This window comes from Lentinula edodes (assembly GCF_021015755.1).
Source record: "Lentinula edodes strain Le(Bin) 0899 ss11 chromosome Unknown C8R40scaffold_34, whole genome shotgun sequence".
Classification (NCBI taxonomy): Eukaryota; Fungi; Basidiomycota; class Agaricomycetes; order Agaricales; family Omphalotaceae; genus Lentinula; species Lentinula edodes.
This window is the reverse complement of record NW_025764340.1, coordinates 381477-405139: the sequence shown is the minus strand read 5'-3', so window position 1 is coordinate 405139 and position 23663 is coordinate 381477. Positions and strand designations below refer to the sequence as shown.

The 23663-nt window shown below is 46.3% G+C and overlaps 9 protein-coding genes across 9 annotated transcripts; 6 read left to right on the top strand and 3 right to left on the bottom strand.

The window, feature by feature from the left end:
- Positions 1 to 63: 63 nt before the first annotated feature.
- Positions 64 to 1837, top strand: C8R40DRAFT_1151884 (glycosyltransferase family 17 protein). The gene is made up of 4 exons (XM_046229559.1): positions 64 to 630; positions 686 to 919; positions 971 to 1253; positions 1313 to 1837. The coding sequence occupies exons 1-4, from the start codon at positions 194 to 196 to the stop codon at positions 1508 to 1510; spliced, it is 1152 nt and encodes a 383-aa protein (XP_046083136.1). The 5' UTR covers positions 64 to 193; the 3' UTR covers positions 1511 to 1837.
- Positions 1838 to 1839: 2 nt separating this feature from the next.
- Positions 1840 to 3713, bottom strand: C8R40DRAFT_1239438 (uncharacterized protein). The gene is made up of 5 exons (XM_046233483.1): positions 2856 to 3713; positions 2628 to 2810; positions 2486 to 2574; positions 2171 to 2426; positions 1840 to 2105 (listed from the first exon to the last, which is right to left on the bottom strand). The coding sequence occupies exons 1-5, from the start codon at positions 3315 to 3317 to the stop codon at positions 2010 to 2012; spliced, it is 1086 nt and encodes a 361-aa protein (XP_046083135.1). The 5' UTR covers positions 3318 to 3713; the 3' UTR covers positions 1840 to 2009.
- C8R40DRAFT_522237 (uncharacterized protein) lies at positions 3681 to 8752 on the top strand. Its single transcript, XM_046235326.1, has 12 exons — positions 3681 to 4238; positions 4293 to 4531; positions 4595 to 4800; positions 4867 to 5175; positions 5227 to 5709; positions 5769 to 7049; positions 7100 to 7504; positions 7564 to 7617; positions 7676 to 7834; positions 7890 to 8003; positions 8067 to 8122; positions 8178 to 8752. The coding sequence occupies exons 1-12, from the start codon at positions 3796 to 3798 to the stop codon at positions 8557 to 8559; spliced, it is 4131 nt and encodes a 1376-aa protein (XP_046083134.1). The 5' UTR covers positions 3681 to 3795; the 3' UTR covers positions 8560 to 8752.
- Positions 8753 to 10420: 1668 nt separating this feature from the next.
- Positions 10421 to 12105, top strand: C8R40DRAFT_1273854 (UV radiation resistance protein/autophagy-related protein 14; the record flags this gene model as incomplete). The annotated part of the gene is made up of 6 exons (XM_046234097.1): positions 10421 to 10535; positions 10591 to 10802; positions 10852 to 11302; positions 11356 to 11739; positions 11801 to 11922; positions 12065 to 12105. Exons 1-6 carry the CDS (start codon positions 10471 to 10473, stop codon positions 12103 to 12105), a joined length of 1275 nt encoding a protein of 424 aa, XP_046083133.1. The 5' UTR covers positions 10421 to 10470.
- A 189-nt stretch (positions 12106 to 12294) lies between these two features.
- On the bottom strand, positions 12295 to 14145 carry C8R40DRAFT_521574 (uncharacterized protein). The gene is made up of 5 exons (XM_046235324.1): positions 14080 to 14145; positions 13837 to 13958; positions 13218 to 13769; positions 12979 to 13155; positions 12295 to 12924 (listed from the first exon to the last, which is right to left on the bottom strand). Exons 2-5 carry the CDS (start codon positions 13914 to 13916, stop codon positions 12387 to 12389), a joined length of 1347 nt encoding a protein of 448 aa, XP_046083132.1. The 5' UTR covers positions 13917 to 13958; positions 14080 to 14145; the 3' UTR covers positions 12295 to 12386.
- An 865-nt stretch (positions 14146 to 15010) lies between these two features.
- Positions 15011 to 16052, bottom strand: C8R40DRAFT_1053641 (uncharacterized protein; the record flags this gene model as incomplete). The annotated part of the gene is made up of 4 exons (XM_046224871.1): positions 15011 to 15200; positions 15256 to 15479; positions 15536 to 15898; positions 15954 to 16052. The coding sequence occupies 4 exons, from the start codon at positions 16050 to 16052 to the stop codon at positions 15011 to 15013; spliced, it is 876 nt and encodes a 291-aa protein (XP_046083131.1).
- A 482-nt stretch (positions 16053 to 16534) lies between these two features.
- On the top strand, positions 16535 to 18521 carry C8R40DRAFT_1053430 (uncharacterized protein; the record flags this gene model as incomplete). The annotated part of the gene is made up of 3 exons (XM_046224847.1): positions 16535 to 16808; positions 16862 to 17898; positions 17973 to 18521. 3 exons carry the CDS (start codon positions 16535 to 16537, stop codon positions 18519 to 18521), a joined length of 1860 nt encoding a protein of 619 aa, XP_046083130.1.
- A 228-nt stretch (positions 18522 to 18749) lies between these two features.
- On the top strand, positions 18750 to 21585 carry C8R40DRAFT_1119627 (AMP binding protein). The gene is made up of 11 exons (XM_046228731.1): positions 18750 to 19282; positions 19333 to 19712; positions 19842 to 19947; positions 19997 to 20155; positions 20205 to 20284; positions 20344 to 20401; positions 20464 to 20660; positions 20715 to 20856; positions 20968 to 21070; positions 21134 to 21259; positions 21405 to 21585. Exons 1-11 carry the CDS (start codon positions 18985 to 18987, stop codon positions 21475 to 21477), a joined length of 1722 nt encoding a protein of 573 aa, XP_046083129.1. The 5' UTR covers positions 18750 to 18984; the 3' UTR covers positions 21478 to 21585.
- Positions 21586 to 21623: 38 nt separating this feature from the next.
- C8R40DRAFT_1119617 (cornichon) lies at positions 21624 to 23133 on the top strand. Its single transcript, XM_046228730.1, has 7 exons — positions 21624 to 21723; positions 21845 to 21868; positions 22097 to 22158; positions 22208 to 22276; positions 22327 to 22439; positions 22648 to 22770; positions 22826 to 23133. The coding sequence occupies exons 2-7, from the start codon at positions 21856 to 21858 to the stop codon at positions 22857 to 22859; spliced, it is 414 nt and encodes a 137-aa protein (XP_046083128.1). The 5' UTR covers positions 21624 to 21723; positions 21845 to 21855; the 3' UTR covers positions 22860 to 23133.
- The last annotated feature ends 530 nt before the right edge of the window (positions 23134 to 23663 follow it).

Genomic DNA, 23663 nt, shown 5'->3' with positions numbered 1-23663 from the left:
GCCACGATTAAGGTTAGGTTTTATATAGTCGGCAATGTGCGGGCCGGAGCTATTTCTGCTTTCCTCTGTACCGCGAGTCGGTGACCAATTCCGTAGAGGACATTTTATTTCTGATTCTCATTTCCCACTGAATTACTGCGGGGACACGTATCCAGCGCGTATCCCACACAGGCCTGCTTTCATCCTTTAAACTATGTCTCGACGTTACAAGACTATCCTCGTTCCTGTACTCGTCTTTACCACCTTTACCTTCTACTACATCTCCCAGAACCATTATCAGCTCAAGAACACCCTGTCATATGCCACCCGACCTCTTTGGGATAAAGATGATGGCCCTTCGAATATCATTCCCCATTACTTTGCAGACGGGATGGTTGCGGACGAGAATATGTGCAAGCTACATAACTGGAAACTCAGGGACAACATAAAGAACACGAAAGTTCTCGATGCGATACTCATGAGCAGTGAGCTGGATCTATTGGAAATTAGGCTGAACGAACTGGATCCAGTTGTCGACCGTTTTTTCATAATCGAGAGTAATTCGACGTTCACTGGTCTACCCAAAGAAACCTACTTTCAGAACAACAGACAAAGGTTCGAAAAATTCGCAAAGAAGATATCGTACCGATTGTGAGTGATGCTCGGCCTTCTTCACGTACATGTTTATATACAAGGCGCTGTCCAGCCTCCCCGGTCCATCGGAGCATGACGAAACTAGAGCATGGGATGTCGAACGAGACACTCGCGTCGCAATGAACACTTTTCTGCGATCACATATTACCGAGTTCCCACCTGATACTCAAACTCTTGTCATGATGTCGGACCTCGACGAGATACCCTTCGCTCATTCCGTGATGCTCCTGAAAGGATGCGATTTCGGCGAGTCTATCCACCTTCAGATGCGTAATTACTTGTACAGGTGCGTCTGAATGTCATCTTTCGAATGATTGGAATTAAATCTGTTCTTTAGTTTCGAATGGTTATTAGGTCTCAATTCATGGCGAGCGTCTTTACAAGTATGGAATCCCAAGTCTTATTACCGACACTCCAAGTCATCGGAAAACGTTCTTGCTGACTCTGGTTGGCATTGCTCGTTCTGTTTCCGCGATCTATCAGAGTTCGTTCAGAAAATGAGAGGCTACTCGCATTCTGATCGTCTTGGTGGGCGCACGGAGTATCTGGAAGTAGAAAGAATACAGCAGACCATATGTCGAGGCAAGGATCTATTTGGGATGCTACCTGAAGCTTATAGTGTGCGTGTACTTTTTTGCACGACGACTCATTCCCCTCACTAATTCACTTGTGACATCAGTACACCGATCTCCTCTCCCAGATGTCCCTTACACCAATGACATCCGGTATCGGACTCCCTCAGTTTGTACTCCTCAACCCAGACAAATTCCGTTTTCTCCTCCCCGGTGGATGTATGAGAGAAACACCAACAGCTTTGGAGGGGACTGACGCAAACTCGGGTACAAAAACTGAAGAATTCGATGATTTGGAGCGGTGACAAAGGCTTGAATCACAGTGATTACACTGACCGCTGAGACCAGGAAATCGGAGTAGTGCCTGTCCTTCGTTCCCTTCCGCTTTTTTTCCATCATTGGTTGGACTTTGATGGAGTCGCAGAGCTCGGGTATAAGACAAGGTTTGATAAATTTGGTTCGATTAAGATTCTCGCATGCATGACCTTTCCCCCGCTCTGTTTGAGGATACTACTTCCATATGTAGATCTCTTTACCTGGTCCATATACGATCTACGACATGTACATATTCATTCCTCTATTTATTTCTTCAAATTATCATGATTCCGTCTGCCCAAACTGTTCAAATAAACTAGCTCAGTGTCAAGAATGCATTTACAAGAAGCCGATTGTACATATGATACAAAATTTCAAGGAAAGTACAATAAATGCATATGGTATAACGAATATACACGCAGTCCCCATCAATCAAAAGCACCAAGAAACATTATATGTTACACATTTAGCTCAAAGCATAATGGTACTCTACTGACACGCACTAATCACCAACGTCGATGACAATTTCTTGCCCTCCTTACCAGTGGTCGTAGTCGGTGGTTTTGGAACTACCCGAAGGGTGACCTATTAAGAAAAAAACCTCAACAAACGGAACATAGTATCACTCGGAGGTATACAAGAATACGTACCCCGATGAAATTCAAGAAGTGATTGATCTTCTCTTCACGAGTAATGACAGGCTGTTTGTCCGTTGATTGGCTACGAAGAGGAGGCATCGCAATGTTATATGCTTGCAGGAGGGTCTCGATCTCATCATTTGATTTATCAGCGAGAGCCCGAACGGTGAGTGGAAATCGAGGGTGTGGTTTGCTGTCGGACGGTAACCACAGTGGGTGAAGAGAATCGCTCGCACCACGTATGGAAATATTTCGTGCACGAGATTCTCTGCGAATCAAAGGAGAAGTAAGCAATGAATGTTGGGGGGGAAGAGGGCTGGTGCTTACGAGTTGTAAACGCTGGTGTTGACTTCAAGCATTTGTGACGTATGCATTTCATTTTGAGTAAGCAGTTGAGGAGGAATCTGGAGGCGCAACTAGAGGATCAAAGTCAGATGTATTACGATTGGATTTCAAAAGCCATGATCACCTCCTCAGAGACAGAGTTGGAAATTCCCTCCCGTACTCGTTTCTTCACCAACGAAAGGGCCTGATCACGCAGAACCCCCTTGATGGCGTCCTCCAGCTGGCCGGATAGCCTTCCTTCCAAAAGCTGGAATTGAGCTTCGTATTGTGCCTTTTGTTCTTGCAGATCATGTCGAAGTTTCTTCAACTGAGAGAAATGTCAGAAAGGTAAGTGAATTGGTGAGACGCTTGCCTCTTCAGCGGCCTTGATAGCTGGTCCTGCTGCAACAACGAATTTCGTGGACTTCTCCAAAAAATCACATGTAGAATGAAGAGCTCCAATCACTTGCCCCATTCGACTGAGTAGTTGGGTAAATGCTTGTGATTCGGAAAAGACAGCGGTGTCTGTGTGCTGGAGACGGGTGAAAATGCCTTCTGGTTTGGCACCAGGCGATCGTTGTGTGGCGCCCGACGGGATAGAAGTTTGGGTCGACGTTGTTGTATCAAGACTTGTCATTGGAAACGACGACGTAGAAGACGCGGAAGCCCCAGTGGAGCTAGGCGTTGTGCCAGTTACCGAGCTGGTTTTGGGAGGGAGAGGATTTGACGTTGGGGGAGTTGTGGGATCAATCTTCAATGGAGGAGGATTTCGAGAAGTGTTTCGTCCAGTCATTTCGCTTGTGTGTTGATTTTTCTGATTTTTTATAATCTTCATACAGAGGGAATCCACTGTGGTTTGGGGGAAGCGATGAGGATTGATCTAAGAGGGATACAGCTTATCTAGGACAAGGTTCTTGACCCCATTGTGTAAGATTTATGTACTAGTGATTGGATTTGATATCGATAGACGTGCGCAGTGCATTAGTGAGTCAATCCAACATAGCTACACTAAGCTGAGTGGGAATCGAAGAATGAAGAATCACTACGCAAGACAACGGGGTCTCAACGTGTTGGCTTGAGCTTTTTTAGAAGGTCATGAGGTTGAGAGAAAGTTCTGCCGCGATGGCGGAGGTCCGGAGGAGAAGCAGAGAAATGCCATTTTGGGAATCGAGGTCCGAGGATTCTTACGGAAGCAAAAAAAGCTTGGGCGCCAAATCTTCTTCGGACCGGTCGTTTAATTCTCGTATCATTGCGCACAGACCAAGCATTTCTTTTCACTTGATTTCCTCCATTAAGCGGCAGTCAAAATACCTATGGATGACGCTGAAATCTTGGATAATGCTAATGATGCACCTGTAACACAAATTAATACAGCTCCTACTCCAGCTAGCGCTGAGCCCGATGCAGAAAATACCAAAATTTCCGATCCGGCTCCGCCTGTCCCAAGCCCAAGCATTCAGACTGATGAACTTCCTCAAAAAGTTCCTGTGACAACGGCTGAAGGAGCTTTGGAAGCGCCGAAATCTTCTACAAATAGTCAGGAGGTGGAGATGGCCGATGAGCCTGCTGTGGTCTCTGTGTCCTCTATTGTCCTTTCTGTCAATGACCACGAGGAAGACAACGCCATGCAGGTCGACCGACCTCTCAATGTCACAGATGCCTTAAGCTATCTCGATGCCGTCAAGAACAAGTTCTCCACTCGACCAGACGTTTACAATCATTTTCTGGACATTATGAAGGAGTTCAAAAGTCAACAGTGAGTTTCGGTTTCAAGTCAATGATGAGCGTTCTGCTTAGCTTGCCAATTAAGGATCGACACCCCTGGAGTCATAAAACGGGTCTCTGCATTATTCCAAGGGCACCACTCACTCATTCAAGGATTCAACACCTTCCTTCCTGTCGGTTATCGTATCGAATGTTCTTCTGACGCAAATCATATAACCGTGACAACTCCACGAGGGACGAAGATGGAAACGACTGGTAGCGGTGGAGGTAAACCGTTTCACTGGTCTGATGAACCAGAGCCACATTCACCAATACCTCACCCTCGTACGTATCATATAATATATTTTAGCATTCATACTCACCTCTTTGTTCGCTTGTCTCTTGTAGCTAAGCATTCCGAACATCGTGAGCGGCGCATTCTCCCCCCTAGCCGCCGGGGCACTCCGGACATATCACTGTTACAAGCACCACAAGCTATGGAACCGGCCGTGGCTTACGTTCAAAAAATCAAGCAACGCTGCGATCCGGAGACTTACAGGCAATTCTTGGATATCTTGTCCCGTTATCATCATTCGCCTGAATCGATCAATGAGGTCCGATTCCATGTACACGTTTTCTTAATGTGTCCCATTAACATGTTTTTTCTCTTCGTTTTCTAGGAAGAAGTGTCGAAACAAATTAGCCAACTATTTAAAGATGCTCCCGATTTGAGGTCTGACTTTAGAATATTCATGCCAGACGGATCCCAGTCTCTCTTGGACGATAATGCAGCGGCTGAGGAAGGTAGACATCACCATCATCACCGTGAGAGAGACCATCACGATTCGAAAAGTAGACGCAAAGCCGATGTCGCTGATAGTGCGAGCGCTTCTGTATTGCCTCAAAAAAGAAAAAGGAAAGCTGGCGAAAGAGAAAGTATAAGAGTGGAACGGGAGAAAATCCCAGTCAAACCCATCACATCGAGCAAGGTATATATTCGTATATATCCACGCATTTAATGTCACTAATCTTGTGGCTAGAGCAAGAAGGCTAAAACTGAAAGCGCTCGTTCTGCGTTGAGCTCGGCACCTACTAGTCAAACCGCTATCACCGCTGGTCCATCATCTGCACGGATCCCTACATCCGCTTCACTTCCTCACCCCTCATCTCAACTGACGATCGATCCTTCGCAATTTTTCGACCGCGTGAAAAGAGCGCTCGACTCCAGAGATACCTATAACGAATTCCTCAAGGTCGTCAATCTCTTTACACAGGGATACATTGACACAGCTCGACTAGTCAAAGAATCGAGAAACTTTCTAGTTGGGGATGGAGAACTGATGAGAGGGTGGATGGAGATTCTTGGGTGGGACGGTAGGAAAGAAGAGTCCGAAGGCTGGGAAGACGCAGATGGATGGAGCCGACCCGTTGTGGTTGACGAGGTCATCGAAAGACCCATACCAATACCAGGCAGGGTAGACTTGAGTGCTCAGTATGGAAGTTATAGAAGGCTACCCGAGAGTGTATGTCGTCAGAATTCTCACTCGTGTGATATGCTCACTCTAGGGTTCTATACCAATAGGAAATCAATGTTACATGCTCCGGCAGAGATTCCATGTGCCGCGACGTGCTGAACGACGAATGGGTCTCTCATCCTACATGGGCCCTCAATTCATCTTCCTATGGCTCTGCCTCGACCAGCAACAACTCTTCCGGCAACATCACATACCCGGATCCCTTCGATGACCCAACGTTCTTCTGGGCTGTATCACGGAAAAACGTCTATGAAGAAGCTCTTCATCGGTCGGAAGAGGAGAGACACGAGTATGATTTCCATATCGAAGCCATCTCCCGTACCATCGCAATCCTTGAACCTATCAATAACAAGATTTCCCAGCTCTCACCCGAAGAGCGTGGTGGATTCAGGCTCAAACCCAATCTTGGCGGCTCCGCAAAAGCAATACACCAGCGCGTTGTGCGGAAGATTTACGGGCGCGAGGTCGGCACAGAGGTGCTTGCTTGCATGCAAGAAAGTCCGGCACATGCTGTTCCTGTGGTTCTCAATCGGCTGAAGCAAAAAGAGGAAGAGTGGAAGCGTGCGCAGAGGGAGTGGAACAAGGTGTGGCGAGAAGTGGATGCCCGAAATTATGCCAAGTCACTGGATCATCAGAGTGTCAACTTTAAAGCCGCAGACAAGAAGTTGCTCACAGCTAAGGCCTTTGTCAATGAGATTGAAGCAGCAAGGGAGGAGCAGATGGCCTCTCGAGCGTCTCTCGTTGATCCGCTGTTCTCGAGAACCCGTCCGCGTCATCAACTAGAGATCGACTTCGAGGACCTAAACGTTCTCCAGGATTCACTCAAACTTGTACTCTCTTTCTTGGATCGGACTCAAGGCCAAATCCATTGGACCGAACGAAGAAGAATAGAGGCATTTTTACGCGGTCTGGTGCCATTAGTTTTCATGCTCGATGCAGGTGCCTTCAATGCCGCTTTCGCTGTCGTTCTGGAGTTGGGTGGAGCAGATGGAGAAATAGATTTGGAGGGATTAGGCTTACCAGATGTCGAAGCGCCACTCACGACAGGCTCACGTTCTGGGGGTGGTAGAAGCAAAAAGGGCGGTGGCGGTAACGGCGTATCTGGTGGTGATCTGCGGAAGAAGCTTCTGAAAAGCGAACAAGCCAAATCGGGAAGGAAAACTCGGGGAGGCGTCACCCTCCAGGCTTCTCCGTCAGTCTCAAGATTTGCTTCGCCAGCCCCTCATACTACTCTGGAAGGTACACCCAAGATAGTTCCAACAACGAGCAGGAAGAGGGGGGTTTTCTTCACGAACACAACGTTTTATGTACTATTGAGACTTCTTGGGGTACGTATTGCTATCTATTTGTCCTCTTCCCACCATCTCATGTGTTGAAGGTTCTATACACTCGCCTTTATCTCTTCAAATCCATCAGTGCCCAGTTACATGAAGAAGTCAGACAATCTTCATCTGGTTCCTATTCTCCTGTTCACTACCAACCAATATCTACGTATGATACCACTTCGTCGATTATATCCAACCTTCGTGGGCACGAAGATTCCACAGTATCTGAACAACCTGGAGATATAGACGTCCACACGGAGGTTGTGCCCTCCTTGTCGTTTGTACCAGCAGGACAGACAAACGAAGAGTCGGAAAGTTTCCAGATGGAGCGCGAACGTCTTGATCCTACTGCCGCACAATCCTACGATATCCTCCTCCAGAATTGCGAGAGGTTGTTCGACAATGAGATTGAACAGAGTGCATTCGAGGATCAAATGCGCTCTATGTTCGGCGTTAAGGTAAAGGCTCCCTTAATTTCCAATTCCAAAACGATGGTCAATATTGCTTCCCTCTCTAGGATGCTTACAAGATCTTCACAATCGACAAGCTCATCGGAGCCATCATCAAACAGGTTAGCCAGAACTGAAATAACTAGATCAACATGATCTGTGAGCTGATACGTTTTTTAGGTTCAATTGGTCTTCGCAGATCCCAAATCTCAGGACTTGCTCGAAATCTTAAAACGGGACAGAGCGATGACTTCCACCACCTCACAGGATCAGGTCAACAACAGACGGAATGCCGAAAAAGTTTTGGGTCCAGATGAGAATTTGTTCAGAATCGATTGGGTACGTTTGTCAATTTTCTGGGACCTTCTTATTCTCATACAAGTTGTGATTATAGCTTACTGAGAACAAATGCCTGACAATACAGTTGATTGGAAAGGATGATTCAAGTTATGAGGACTCGGAGGTACTGACTGGCCGTTGGCAGACTTACATTGATTCATATGTTGCGGTTAGTTGCATGGTATCTGAACCACTCGTCGTAGCTGATCAGTGTTTGTATTCCTAATCCTAGGGCGAATCAACAGAGGGCATATCACCCCAAAGAGTCAAAAGCCCCTTTCTTAAAAGGTGAACCATTTTCCAACACGCTCCTCTATTCCCATCCCTCATTGTCTTGGTTCAGAAATCTACCGGGCCCAGAACATATACTAGAGCCCAATATTGTTGGGAGTGACGCTCTGGAGATCAAGGTGTGCGTGCGGACATATCGTCTGTTCTATGTCTCGGACACGGAGGATTATCTCTTTGGCATGAGGAAAAAGGACGATTACGCGGCAATTCTCCCCTCCTTACACAGACGGACGCAGGCCAGAATGGCATGGATTGAGCGGAATCGAGTAGAGCAACCCCAAGCGACTGATGAGGTTGAGGGTATGAACCCGTTTACCCCTGCGGTTACCGAAACCAGGCCAATCACACGAACACAAGAGGAAGTCGAAGCCAATGGCCAAGGAGAAAAGGATTTGGCATCAACGAGTGTTTCCGTACCCACAAGCGTTGTTTGAGTGGAATGATTATATGTATTGTATCCATGCTGGGACAGTCGCGTCTTGACTCTTTCTTATGTTATTAGTGTATGTAATGTAGTCATCATTTTGGTTGATGTTCTGAGGCTCAGTGATTTATCTTACCCTTTGTAATGTCACTGCGGAAAGAGGGGTCGACTCAAACTCTTGAATGTTGATCACGGACAACCCAAGGGACAACCGGGCTCGAATGACCGGAAGCATGTGTTTCTGAGAATTTACCGCACTTCCGATGGTCACGATGAAACCGCTGAATGATGTGTAAAACCAGTTGCAAAACCACTACAAAAATGACCAAGAAGAGGAGTATAATAGCGGCCAGAGTCGAATCAAGCTACCCTCATCGAGTCCACATATTTTCCTTCAGCCTGATCGCTATTTTATCGGTGTATCATGAGAAATACTGATGCTTCATTCACTCCTTTTGAAATCAGTCGTGGAGGACATACTTTTCTCATTCGCGAAGCTCGTTCCGACTCAAAAGAACTAGACGACATTGCTTGGGGGGCAGCAGGAGCGTTTCTGGACGATATAGTGATGAATTGGTTTTCAGGTGCTGCGGAGGTGAGTAGCCCGCAGTTCGTAAATAAAGTGATAATCTCATCCCAAATATCCCAAATTCTATACAGATTCCGACTTCCGTCTCTTCTAAGGCTGGCTTCGAGCTGTATCAATTCTACCGCACTGTCTTCAACGCATGCATACTTTCTCGGGGAAGGTTGATTGTTGCGGAGAATCTTTCTGAACGCTTAGAGAAGAATGAAGTCGAGAACAAAAATAATATAGCCGCTGCAGCGGCTTGGTACGGACCGAAAGAGGATGTCCAAATTATAGCAACTCTACGAGCGGGTATACTGATAACGTTGCGGAACTACGGACTACGAACTTTGAAAGTTCGTGCGCGTTTTTATTCTTTTGCGGAAGAATCCACACTAATGAGTTATTTGTGAATCTGCCTGTCTCTTTGGCCTTCTTCTCTCGGCTTCAGCGTATAAGGGAGTACACCAAAGTTTCACATGCTGCTTTTCGAAAAGAATTGAAGCGACGAACACTTACATACGACGATGCGTGGTATCTCCAATGTATCTTCACTGCGAAGCCATACGAAGGGCAAGGTGAATAAACAGTCTACCTTTGAAGAAGTACCCCTTCACATTGCATATTTCCCTTCGAAGGATTAATGTCTGCTCTAGTCCGAGAGGGATTTCGTTACGCCTTGAAATGTTCGCCATCCGGAACAGTACCCCCAGTTGTACTTGAATCGAGTTCTAATAAATCGAGGCCTCGATATCAGCATTTGGGTTTTGAGGTATTCATGTTTGTCTCTCTGCAACTTCGATGCTACATGTGCCCGTCAATATAGATCATTGAACCGTGGTGTCACATTGGAATAGGTAAAGTTGACTCCAGAGGATGTGGTCCTACCAACAAAAAAGGGAAGGCAGACTCAAAGAAATTGGACGGTTTTAAATACACTTGTATGGTTCATGTGAGTCGCATTCTAAAAAATGAAGGAAATTTTTGTGATGCTCTTTTTCGGCGCAGTGGGATTGCAGAAAGGCTGTAGAGAACAACGAATGATGAGGAATGATGACAGCGCGCATATGAATTACAGCTACCTACTCCCAAAATATGATTCAAACGCATGTAAACTCCAGCAGATATTTTATCATTCCACTCTCTTCCAATACCACATTTCCTGCATAAGTGGATAGAACTCTTTTTTTTGCAAAGACGCAACAGAAGGAACAAGAATGGACGTGCTCGACGCGAGTCGACGCGTCGTCTAAATTAAAATTGTAATTCAAATTGTAATCACCTGAGTTTCACACGACCTGGACTTGGACCTGACAATGACTCATTCCAGTCCATGTTCATTCGCACTTTGGCATGGAATGTCAAAATTGCCAACTCCAGCAACGAGCGTTCTTTTGCGATGACTGCGTAAAGAAGTAGTCAGTAGAAGTATCACAAAATCTACTTTAAATTGAGACTAATCGATTCAAGCAGCTTGCGCGACTATCGACAACAAACAAGTCATTTTAGCTCGGAACGAAATGCTGCAGTGGCTAAAGCAACCTCTGCCCTTACCGGCTCAGATAAATCTGGATCAACTGGGATGGAGACTGCGAGAATTCGTCGGGCGAACGTCTCGTCGCTAGAACGACGGGTATTAGAGTTGATGGACGGTTTGACTGCGTTGAGGAAGGACAATGAACGAAGTGAGTTGGCATTGTACATGACATTCGTCTTCTCATATATCTTGCACAGAACGGGAAAGGCTACAAATGTTGCGTGCCAAAATAGCTGAACGAAGACAAACATTGACCGCAGCCAAAACAATTTCGGTCTCTCCTACAGCATCAGTATCATCCGTAGTAATTTCCGCTCATGCTTCTCTGGCTTCTCTCTCATCCTCAATTGCTCATGCCCGTACTGGTCTCGTACAAGAACTCGTTGAGGTCTTTGGCATCTCTCATGATGATACTCACTGGATCATTTCCAATCTCATCTTACCCGTCCCCGGCGACATGCGCAGGTATCCACCAGATCACCTCAATGCTGTAATGACGTCTACAATTCATTTCGTCAATTTACTCGCTTTTTATCTCGGTGTGAAATTGCCCTTCCATGTTACCTGGACGAAAGGAAAGTTAGGTGTTGGCGTGCCTCATATCGGTGCCGTCAAAGGGATTGGAGGCGATACTGGTGGTTGGGCTAGGTATAATTTTTTCGCATGTTTTTTGACTGGTCTGCAGTTTACACTGTCCCTAGGTGGCACCAAAAGCACCCATTACATGTTTCCGCGTCTTCCTCGGCTTCACCTCCTGCGCCGACATCGTCGTCCCCGTTTACATCCATTGCATTGCCCGAGTCGACCTCTTCTTCGAGCTCAGACACTGGTTCTCCTTCTGCATCGACCGCTGACTCTATAGTTTTTGACTCGCAGTCTGGGATAGATCCTGCGATAATGCAAAACCAACTTATCACTTCATCGTTCACAACAGGCATCGCGATGCTTCTCTACAACGTCGCGTATCTCGCTTACACGCAACACGGGGTGAACATTCCGCTAAATCAGGTCGCCTCTGGAGAACTTTTAGGCAATTTGTGGGGCATTTGTTTTGGCTTTAGTAATGGAAGTGGTATTTTGGGTAGGTACGTTCTGAGTTTCGTTAGTACTAATATTATTCTACACCCTCTCATAACGCCATGCCAGATACTCTCACGAAACTGCCTCTTCCCTCATCCCTAACCCGTGTACGTTCCCTCTTAATCGTCTTCCACCACCGACTCCTCCCTCATTTACACTTGAGTTTGGACAACTACTACAAGCTATGAGTAGGCCAACGCCCAAAAGTACACTGGCACAAGCTCAAGGGATCAATCCTGTTTCTGTTCCCATTTCAGCTTCCTCCCATTCCACCTTCAACTCAAATACCACGTCCGAATTTGACTCCTTATCCCTCACTCGTCCTCGAAGAAAGGAAAAAGCTAGGCGTCGGGCATCGGAGGTATCATTAACCAAGAACATTGTGAAAAGTGTGAAAAATATGGAGATGAGTCCTTTTAGAGAAGGTGATCATGAAGAAGGGGAAGGAGGAAGACATGACGAGGAAGAGTGGGATCTAGTGTAGAGCGCCAGAGCGCCATGAGACCATATGAATGTTGTATACCTAAATTACCGTTAAGAAGCAATACCGTTGTTGAATATGTATCTCATTCAAAGGATATGTATGTGCATAAGCTATTTATTGTAATTATAAGTACGCCTGCATTTGAAATATGTATGTAGTACCGAAGAACTACTTTATCCATGAGTAGACACAATCCTTGTGTTCTTGCTCCTTTCGATGGTATACAGAAGCACTCATTAGGTCGTCCGCCCAATTATCGTGATGCTGCATTGGGAAACTAAGATCGTCCCAGTCAGGAGGGGGTTTTTGTTTAGAAAAGAACCATGACGCGGAGGACTGATATTCAGGTATAGACCCATTCCCGTCACCTTGGGGTTCTTCGTTAAAAAGACGCCAAGCTAACGAAAGCACGAGAGTCCGATAACGAGGTCCACTGACACTGTTGTCGCTAGAATAATCACTGCCATCTGTAACATTGACATCCAAGCTCAACGCTCCGAGTTCGGACAAACGTGAAAATGTCGAATCCAGGAGTCTGACGATATCACCTTCAATGAGCCACTGGCGAAGGATGTGGTTTTTTCTTGAAGCTCTCGAAAGGCGGTGAACGAAGTGTATAACAGCGTCTAGTTCAAGTGGGCAACCCTTTGCCTGGCACCTTTCATGACAAGGGTCGAAAAATGCATCGGACTCTGGAACTCGAGCTCTGTCAATGTTTGTTAAAGATCGTCATTGATTTTTGGTATCTAGTGCAACCTACGAAAGTAGATGGAGTTGACGAATGAACCGAATGAAGATATCTCGAGCGTAGTCGTGAGGAGTTTCCTCAATGTACTTCTCCAGTCCCCAATTAGCCTCTGTTGTAAGGATACGGGTCCAAAGTCGATGTAACGACCTGAGGGCTCGAAAGGATATCTCATCGTCCAGTTGAGGTGACCTTTTACAACGAAAATTAGTAGCAGTGTGTGTGTTTCCACGCAAAAATACACGGTCACCTACCCAGAAAACTCTAATAAATCAATAAGTAGGTCAAACAGGGAAGGCTCGTTGAGTGTGACGCGAAGTTTTGTCAGTGACGAACTATCCCATTCCAACACCAATGTATCAAAGATAGAGCTTATTCGCCATCGGATTTCGGTCATTCCCATAGTTGCCCATACCTGACGACGCTGGGAGCATCGGGTTTGGTCAGGTGTTTTGAGTGCAAGCATAGGCCATAGAGCCCACAAGCTACAAAGGGCATGCGACTGAAACGCTCTGTATGCAGACTCATTCGCCATTGCTGCTAACAGAAAGGAAGTGCAGGTAGCGGAGACGCTAGATTTGTTGAAAGACCTTGCTAGGTCTTTGAAATCGGACAGGTATAGATGAAGCAGAAAATCCAGGCAGCCACAGTCACATATAATAGACCATCCTTGTTCGTTGGCAGAGGCAAAATCTTGGAGAAAATCAACAATGGGAGCCAGAGAATGATCTTCCCACTGCGACAAGTGTTGTTGATAAGAAGAGACGAGGGCGTGTGGAAGATTGTTCTCGACGAGATTGAAAATGCTATGTATAAATTCAAGGAATTAGCGGGGGTTACAGCGTAGATGCCGTGTAATTAAGACTAAACAACCTTAGAGGATCGAAGCACTGAAGCAGTTCTGAAATTAGTAGCTTGACCTCAACTACTGGCCAAATTAACAACGCTTTCATCAGGTGTGCTGTAGAGCGAGAGGCAATTTGTCCGAGTAACAGCTGCAGAGCGCGGGTCCGAGTAGAATCAGGATACAACTGAATTCTATGTACGCTCAGTCCCTACTAGCAATCTCCAATATGTTGGAAGACTCACCTCGACAACTCTAAAAGATCTGCATACATTGCAGCTAATCCTACAATTCTATCTGCGTTATGGTGGGGGAAATGTGCTCCGATAGCCAAAAGTCGTCGAGAAATAATGAGTTGCTCGAAGCCTTTGAGCGTAAATTTCCCAAAGTTGAAGAGGGCTTTGCCTGTAAGAGAGCCCGGTCCTGTGAAAGTACTCGCGACAGACTCTAGCGTAGAAGTATAGCCTTGAGAAGACAGCGTTTCGAGCGACGAGGAGGAAACCGAAGCCAATCGACGTGAACGCTGCATGGGAAATAGTTCGGTGTCATGCGAGTACAGCAAGTAGATCATGTTATATCAACGAGTCCGCTGATGAATCAGAGCATCAGAATGAACGACGTACGAATCGATCAGTGATTCTCCTTGGGCATCGCAATCTTCAGCATGAATGTTTGAAGTTTCTGCACCGCACAAACAGCGCATTTTACTGCAGGAGTTGTGGGCTGTAGTAGAGGCGTAGAAGCATCAACATAAAAGTGCACTAACAAAAGCGTCCATCCGCATGAAGAAGAAACCAAGGTTTCTTTGGCTGCGGGGTGATGTACTACAACTTGAAAAAAAATAGATGATGCCCAAGTTTCAATATATTGATAAGAAGTCCTTCCCGAGGTGTCGATCGTTCAGATTCCAGTAAACAAGTGACCAAGACATTGGATAATTGGGTCCCAAATTGAAGTATGTCGACTTTACCACAAGATACACAAAACACCAGAAATTTTTCAAAGGGGGAAGATAGCTAGGATAAAAACATATGGTCACGATGTCGTAAAGTCAGATACTGTGTCGGAAGAAAAAGGGAAAGCTGCATATGGAATCTCCGTTCCTAGTTTGAATTGAGCTGTTGTTGAAGCTATGCGACATCTATTCTCAAACGTCAGGGACATCGAACAAAAAAACAACAGAAGCAGGCAGGCTTTCTCACTTTAACTCATATCCATCCTATCCCTGTCTCTCCCCCTTCCGCCACCGCCACCTCTTCTACCACCTCGTCCTCGCCCTCTACCGCCCCTTCCCCTGGCAGGTGCCTGAATATAGTCCTTCGGATCCGCTCCAGGGGGTGCAACCAAGACTTGTGCTCTTGGATCAGATGTCAATGCGTCTGAGCGCATTTTTCTGAATGAAGAAAGGTCAGATCTCCCGTTGAGCTTGAAGAGGACTTGAAACGTACGATCCTGAAAGCGTATCATCTGAGTCCATCAGAACGTCAACACTACCTTCCTGTCTCACTAAGCCAAGCCCATCCTTGCCAAACCGACCAAGGAGAGAGGTACCCGCACTAGTTGCACCAACAACAGCCACAGATAGTGTCTTCCCGTCGGCCGGCACACCATTGAAAACTTTTACTGCCTCCGCTGCCGATGCCGCAAGTTTAAAGGTGATCCGAATGCGCACCTTTAGTCGAATTTTTCAGTCGGTAACCATGTTGTGATAGAAAGTGGACAACGCACTTCTTCGTTGCGCCTTGAAATCAGCTTGCTCTGTAAAATATCTCCACACCGCTTGAATATTGCCGAGACATCATCCGCTGTCGTGCCATCTACTAATCCAGACACTTCTACCACATTCCCCGAGCTTCCCGCACCTTTGATGTTGAGTTCCTCGCCACCACGAGCACCCCGAGATGTAGAAGGTGAGGAGAAAGATAAGGCGTCTCTGAAGGCTTTCTGGGCTAAGGATTTGGATGCATGGGTTGCGTCGGGTGGCAGTGTTGGCTTTGAAGCTGGGAGATTTAAGCGGGCAGAAAGAGAATTGTGCTGGGCATAAAGATCATGAGACCATGCAGAATCAACGTCGCCTCTAGCAGAACGGGCCTGCAAATAGATTCGATGAGAAATAATCTCAAAAAATGAGAATAAATTAACGCACATAAGGTGCATTCAACCTTGAGGAGTTCCCCATTTTGGTTGACCTTACAGGGCCACTCCCGGAATTGGAGACATTCATGCGTTCCAATAGAGATGCCATTTCCTCTGATTAGTGTGATAATTTCGGCTTTCTGTTGTGGAAAAAGGTTGTCGATAACAGTTCAATCATCAACGTCAGGTTTCAAGTAGAACAAAGCATATACTAACTGATTTTTGGGTCACCTCGTATTGAACGGTCAAGGTAGGTATAAGTCGTAGAAGTGTAGGAAGACGTTGACAATGAAGAGCAAAAAGCGAGATCACTGTGACCGCTCTGTCACAAAAAGCATGTGATTTCGTACAGGTAACAAAGGCGCGCTCATGGGCGCGCGCTGCCCCGCACCGGGTTTCGGAATATGCAAAATGAACATGGGACCAGGACTAGTACTCAGGCTAGTAAGGATCTCCAATCTCAAATTCGGAATTACACCTCCTTTGCAATATGTACAGTCGTGGGATCGAAATTGGGCTTAAAGCATACTATCTTGTTTGCCAAATTAGCTCAAAGTGTGAAATTTTCCCCTTCTCCCCACGACGCGAACAATGGCTCCCAAAATCTTTAGGTCTGCCTTACCTGATAAAGCTATCGTTCAACGGTCAATTTTCACGCATCAATTCCCTGAACCACCGTTATACCCTCCTGAATATCCTGCCTACGTCGATGCGCAGACTGGCGTCACACTCAATCGCGGCCACATCAAGGATCTTGCCTTAACATTTGCCTGTGCCCTTCGTAACAAGAAGCATGCGAAGAGAGGTGACACCATAATGATGTTCTCTCCAAATTCAATTTGTTGGCCAGTGGTTGTATTCGGTGGTATGTTGTCTCAATTGACTGGTTCTCTTATGATCAACGATCCGATTTTACAGCCGTCGCTGCTGGACTACGATGCACATTCGCCAACACTGCCTACACTGCTGACGAACTAGCATACCAGTACACGGATTCACATGCCTATTTCATCTGCACCACTCGCGCCAATCTCAAAACAGTGCAGCGCATGCTTACTTCCGAGACTGTTGGCGTCCGTTTGAAGGAGGATGCAGAACGCAGAATTATCCTGCTTCCAGATGACTTTAATTGGGTTCCTGGAGTGAAGAAGACTGATGGGAAGAAGCATATACCCGGGTTGACGGCATTCGAGGATCTTTTGAAATTGGGGAGGCTTGATCGGGAAGAGCAATTCCAGGGTGTTGATGCAGAACAAGAGACTGTCTTTCTTTGCTATAGCTCTGGGACCACTGGTAAACCCAAAGGCGTCGAAACCACACATCAGAATTTGACAACTGTCCTGGACATAGTTCAATCTGGCTTCCCCATCCTTAGTCCAACCGGCGACCGAATGCTCGCCGTTCTACCATTCTATCATATTTACGGACTCGTCAAGCTACTCCTGTTTCCCTTCATCTGTGGGGTATCAACAATCGTGATGCCACACTTTGATCCGTTGGCATTCTGCGAATCAATACAGCGGTACAAAGTGACGATCACCCTCATTGTTCCACCGGTATTGGTGGTAATAGCCCGTCATGACTGCGTCGAGCAGTACGATATGTCTAGTCTCAGGATCATGTTCTCGGGCGCAGCGCCACTCGGTGGAGAGCTTGTAAAGGCTGTCAAGTCTCGCCTCCGTCCCACGAATCAACCTCCATTACATATAGTTCAAGGTTATGGTCTCACCGAGACGTCTCCTACTACACATCTTCTCCCAATCCTCCCTGCTCAACAATGGGGAAACATCACAGAGGAAAGCAAGTATGGCTCAATTGGCTTCCTACTGCCTAACTTGGAAGCGAGATTGGTTGTCGATGATAAAGATGGGCATGCGCAAACGGATGATGAGGTGATAGATGCTGCGGAGGGCGAGCGTGGCGAGCTATGGATTCGTGGAAGGAGTATCATGAAGGTACATAGGCGTTCAATCTTCCGTCTTCTGTCCTCCTCTGTCCATTCCTAACCCACTTACCATTTTTATCTTAGGGATATCTCAATAACCCCGCAGCAAACACCAACGCGTTCTTCCCATACTCATCCTTGCCTCCCTCTGATCCGACCCCGGGCTCTCGATGGTTTAAGACAGGTGACATCGGCATCATAGACAAGGACGGATTCTTCTGGATTGTAGACCGCAAGAAAGAGCTTATCAAATACAAAGGTTTTCAGGTCCCGCCCGCGGAGCTTGAGAGCGTTCTGCTCACTCATCCGAAAGTCGCTGATGCGGGGGTCATTGGTGTCGAAAGTGCGAAAGAAAGCACAGAGCTCCCCAGAGCATATATTGTCCCAGCAGACTCGTCTATCGTCTCTTCCGATAGAGCCGCAGAGCTTAGTAGAGAGGTACAAGACTGGGTGAAGACCAAAGTCTCGAGACACAAGTTTTTGAGGGGAGGAGTGGTAGTAGTGCCAGTGATCCCAAAGAGTGCGTCGGGGAAGATTTTGAGGCGATACTTGAAGGAACAAGCGATGAAGGAGTTGGCTGGGAGGGACCCAGCGGATATCCATGCAGTTGAAAAGGTTCGGACGAAGTTATAGAAGAGAAGCGAGCATAAGTGGAAACGTTGGGTGATGTCAATAATTTCATAATAGCCTCTAATACGTGTTGCTCAATGACCTTCCAAGTATCTCGAAGCTCGTATTCCATTTGTATGCAAGTTACGAATAAAATACTGAAAAAGGCTCTTAAACGCCGTCAAGACGCGATAAATGACCAATCTTTGGCAATTCGGCCTCCTTGATCCTCGAAGCTCACAGTCTGAGATATGTCTCGTGATTCTAGCGGGTCATAGGATAAATGTCTTTCTCCTTTCAGTAAGTATTGAAGTGTTTTCTGTATATTTATGTATATACTACACATAGCTTGTTTCGGTGCTTGCCATTGACGAGCATATACAACTTATACAGATCACAGGATCTAGAATTGGTTGCGAACACGGACCCAGGTTGTTAGTTCCTGTTGTGATCGCTTCGTTCTTCGCTTCGTTCTTCTGCTACGAGAATGGCTCCTCGAATTTATTACTCTTCGTACCCTTCCGTTCCCCTGCATACTCGTTCCATCTTCACACATCTTCTCTCTGTGGATCCAAATAATGGAAAAATTGGGGGTTTTCCAGCTCAAGAAAAGGTATTTGTAGATGCTGCCACGGGAATTTCTATTAGTCGCCAGGATTTGAGAACCTTGTCTTTGAAATTCGGGTATGGACTGAGGCATGATCCAAGAGTAAAAGCTCAACGTGGGGACGTGGTGTTGGTGTTTTCTCCGAATTCTTTGCAATATCCTGTATACATACTCGGAGGTGAGTTGCTGCCGTGTTTCTTCCACCCTAATCTTTCTTGAACCTTGTAGCTATCGCGGCCGGTATGCGTTGTACGTTGACGAATAATGCTTATACTGCACGGGAGCTGCAACATCAATACATCGACAGCGGAGCTACCATGATCATAACTACTTCCGAGAATCTGAGTGTTGCCTTGGAAATGCTCATCGTAGGACTCGGATTATCCCAGACTGACGCTGAAAACCGAATCATTATTTCACAAAATAGTCTTGCATGGGCTAGTGGTCTAGTATCGTCACGGTCAGAAGGCGAGGCAACTCGCGATCTTATAACGTTCGATCAGCTTCTTGGGATCGGTGAACTGCAAAACGAGGAAGAATTTGACGGTGAAAGTGCCCAGGAAACAGCACTGTTGTGTTACAGTTCTGGTACAACCGGTCAACCAAAGGTTTGGCTCCCACATCCGGCAGCTCCGAATGTACTGAGATTGACAACAACACTGTTCTTATAAACAGGGAGTGGAGGTCCGTATGCTATACTATATATTCTCCGATTTGTCAGAACCATCCTTCCCTAGACCACTCATCAAAATCTGACTACGGCCACGGAGACTATTGATCTTGTCCTGGGCTATAAAGCGGGAGATCGGCTTTTGATTTTCCTTCCCTTTTACCACATCTATGGTTCGTAATCTTTGGAATTAGGTATCTGTGTAACGAAGCTCTTGGACAGGGGCCGTATCAGGTCTTCTCTTCCCAATATTCTGCGGGACCACGACCGTCATTATGGCTCGATTTGACTTAATCGATTTTTGCGTCGCAGTAGAGAGGTACCGCATCACCGCCGTGTTGGTTGTTCCTCCAGTGATGCTGGCCATAGCTCGGCATCCAGGTAAATTTGGTCTTAACCCCTCGCTGCATTCATAAATCAATCCTCCCAGCGATCGATAAATTCGACCTCTCTTCGATATGGCTATTGTTTTCTAGCGCTGCGCCTGTCTCACCGACACTTATCAAGGAGGTTTGTTTGTTCCATTATCTGTAGGATACATTTAATTCCTGATCGTAAATCATGTACAGGCGAAGAAACGTTTGTTAGCGAAGCGAAAGCCTGAAGAAACTTTGTATATCACCGAGGGTCAGTCAGATTCTTGAGTATATGTGTGGTATTATTCCATTCATGCCCTATCATGCATACAGGGTATGGTATGACCGAGTGTTCTCCTGCATCGCATATACTCCCTCTGGACAGTTCTGTATTAAAAATGGGCAGTGTTGGTGTATTACTGCCAAATTATCAAGCACGTCTAGTGGCGGACGATTCTGGCGAGACAGAAGTTGACGCAGAGGAGGGAATTCCGGGTGAATTGTGGCTGAAGGGGCCTTCTGTGATGAAGGTCAGTGACTGATGATGATAACGGCTATACCTCTAGTTAAACGGCTGTCTGGAGGGATATCTTAACAACCTGACCGCAAACAAGGACTCCTTCACCACTGATAGATGGTATAAGACAGGTGATATATGTGTAAGGGATAAAGAGGGATTTTATTTCATCGTCGACAGGAAGAAAGAGCTCATAAAGTACAAGGTTCGTCTCCGATATGAAATGCTGACACAGTCATTGACTTGGACTATCGCAGGGCTTCCAAGGCAGGTAGGGCATTGAAGATCCAAGATCAGACTGATTAACTTGTCCTCCCTAGTTCCACCAGCTGAGCTCGAGAGCGTGCTCATAACTCATCCTGAGGTCGCTGATGCAGCGGTGATTGGAGTACACAATGAGAACGATATGACAGAACTTCCGCGGTACGCGCAGCTCGATTTGTTCAGCACAAGCACTGACAAAGGATCGGCATTTATGCTTTTCAGAGCATACGTGGTCCACACACAACCGGCGAAGATATCCACGTCCGAGTCTAAGAAATCCTTTGAGAAATCCGTGGCAAAGTGGATGGAGTCTAAGGTCGCAAGGCATAAGTACCTCAGAGGAGGTGAGTTTGTCCGAATACTCTCCAGCAATTTGGTTTCTGATCAGTTATGAAGGCGTGATGGCCATTGGAGAAATTCCTAGGAGGTAAGTGAGGTTCGCGAGCAGTCGTTTCAATTGCCGGCCGTGACTTTTTTTCCCCGACCTTCTCAGTGCCGCGGGGAAGATCCTTCGACGAGAGCTTCGTGCAATGGCAAAGAGGGAGCCGGTTCAGAGCAAATTATAATGTGAAATAAGTTATATACCCCATGTACTTTGATACTTTGGCCAAATAATCAGTGTCAGAACTGGTGCTGAGACTCTGAGGTCGGAGAGGGACTGAAGAGGGAAGGTGTGACCCGGTGTACTGCATACGTGACCTTTCCACGTGGGGTTTGGACCTGCGTCACCTAACTCCAGGCGGCAGCGTTCCGTATCTCTTTCCTAGTATTCTTGAGATTTCTCTCCTTAGCTTTCCTTGCTTTGTTTTCCTGGTAAGACTCACTTTTTGCAGCGAGCTATGCTCTTGTTCTAATAGTCTGCTTGTCTATTTTCGTAGTAAGAGGAATATCTTTCCGTGCGCGAATACGTGTGATACAACTCCGAATCAACAGTGTAATTAAAGATGGGCGGCGCTGGTGAGTTGCGGGTTTGAAAGTTATGCGAATACCTACTGATCTACTGTCCTTCCTTCCTGGACTTTCTTGGGATTTGTTTTGCTTTTGCTCACTCCCCACCGACTTTTACTGGAACGTTTTTGTACGTTTTAAACGCGTGCTTGAAATGACTTGGTTTCTTGTTCGACAACTTATCGCTAATTTCTGCTGAACTTGACTGGCGATGACGGAATGGGTGTCGTTCAACAGGATGGTTGTTCCTGTTCGCAGTCCTCATGGCTGCGGCTCTGCTTTTCTGCATGGTTTTCTTCGTGAGTACTCTCAAACAATTTTGAATGAATGTCGACTGACTTTGACTAGATTATTATGTTCTCGGACTTGGAATGCGACTATATCAACCCCATAGACCTCTGCAACAAGCTCAACCAAGTATGGCGTCTATTATATTTTGAAGTGCAATATCTGAACTCGTCGAATAGTTTGTCCTGCCCGAAAACATCGCACACGCCTTTTTAACCATCCTGTTCCTCATATCTGGACAATGGATAGCATTTCTGCTCAATGCCCCGTTGTTAGTGTTCAATGCCAACAAGTGCGTGTAATTCTACCCACTTTTCATCTCTCTTCATCTTCTATCTACTTGTGACCACCAGCGATTGCCCTTTGCACTTCTGCCCGTTCACTTTTTTCCACTTGCATACTGCCGCAGTTCCTTGATTCATCATTCATTTGACCTCTCACGTTGGACTACGCTGATTGATATTCATTGTTCCGCTCATTTTCCATCAACCAACGTATAGAATACGAAACAAGAACCACATGTACGACGCGACGGAAATATTTAGGACATTACCGGGGCACAAAAAGGAGAGCTTCATCAAGCTTGGGTTTTATCTTTTGTCGTTCTTCTATTACCTATACCGGTGAGTTACGTATACTGGATACAGACGTTTTTTGACTAATGGTACGATTGTGCAGAATGATTGTTGCTCTCATTGCGGAGAGCGAGTAATGATTTGTAGCCGTCGAGAATGGCGCCGAATAACGCATGCATGCTATCGACCCTATCACTGTTGTGTCGAGTAGGAACTCTACCTCTACTAGTCAGTGGGAGTTGGATAGGTGCATAATTTGATGATTCTTAGAAATTAATGCTTTGTCGATGATTCGCGTTTGTACGTGCAACTATCTTTTTTTGATTCTCCTCGTCACACCAGCGTCCCCTGCTGCTTAAAGCTTTAACTGTACGCGTAACAATACTAACATCGCGACAAGAAAATGTGAATGAATGCCTGACATTACTGAGGTACTACGAAAGATACTATGTAGTCTATTACATAGGTTGGTTATGTAGGAAGACTGTACGGAACCACCGACCCGACGAGTTTCCAACAGTACAGAAAACACGACAATGGGTACTAAGACGTCCGATTTGTTCAGAACACGGCCTGACACTCGAACGACCGCCTAAGAGACCTTCGAAAAGCCTGAGCAGTCATGAGCAACATGGGGAAGATTATGGCCGGGCTGCCGCACGAAATTTTTGCAATCGAAAAAGCGCAAAAATTTATACTCCTGCTAGCCCTAACCCCAAAACTGTGAGAAAGTGAGGCAGTTGAGGGTAGGCCTCTATCTGCACTGACACAATGTTGGCTCTGGTCGTTCCGGTTTCCTTACTCCGCCAAAGTCGCACTACTGTGCCAGTGTGAAACCAATCCGGAATCCTCTGGACAGTACGAGAAAACACCGCATTGCCACATGGTACACTGTAGAAAATCAAGATAACGAGGCTGGCATTTGATATCTGTGTCATGCT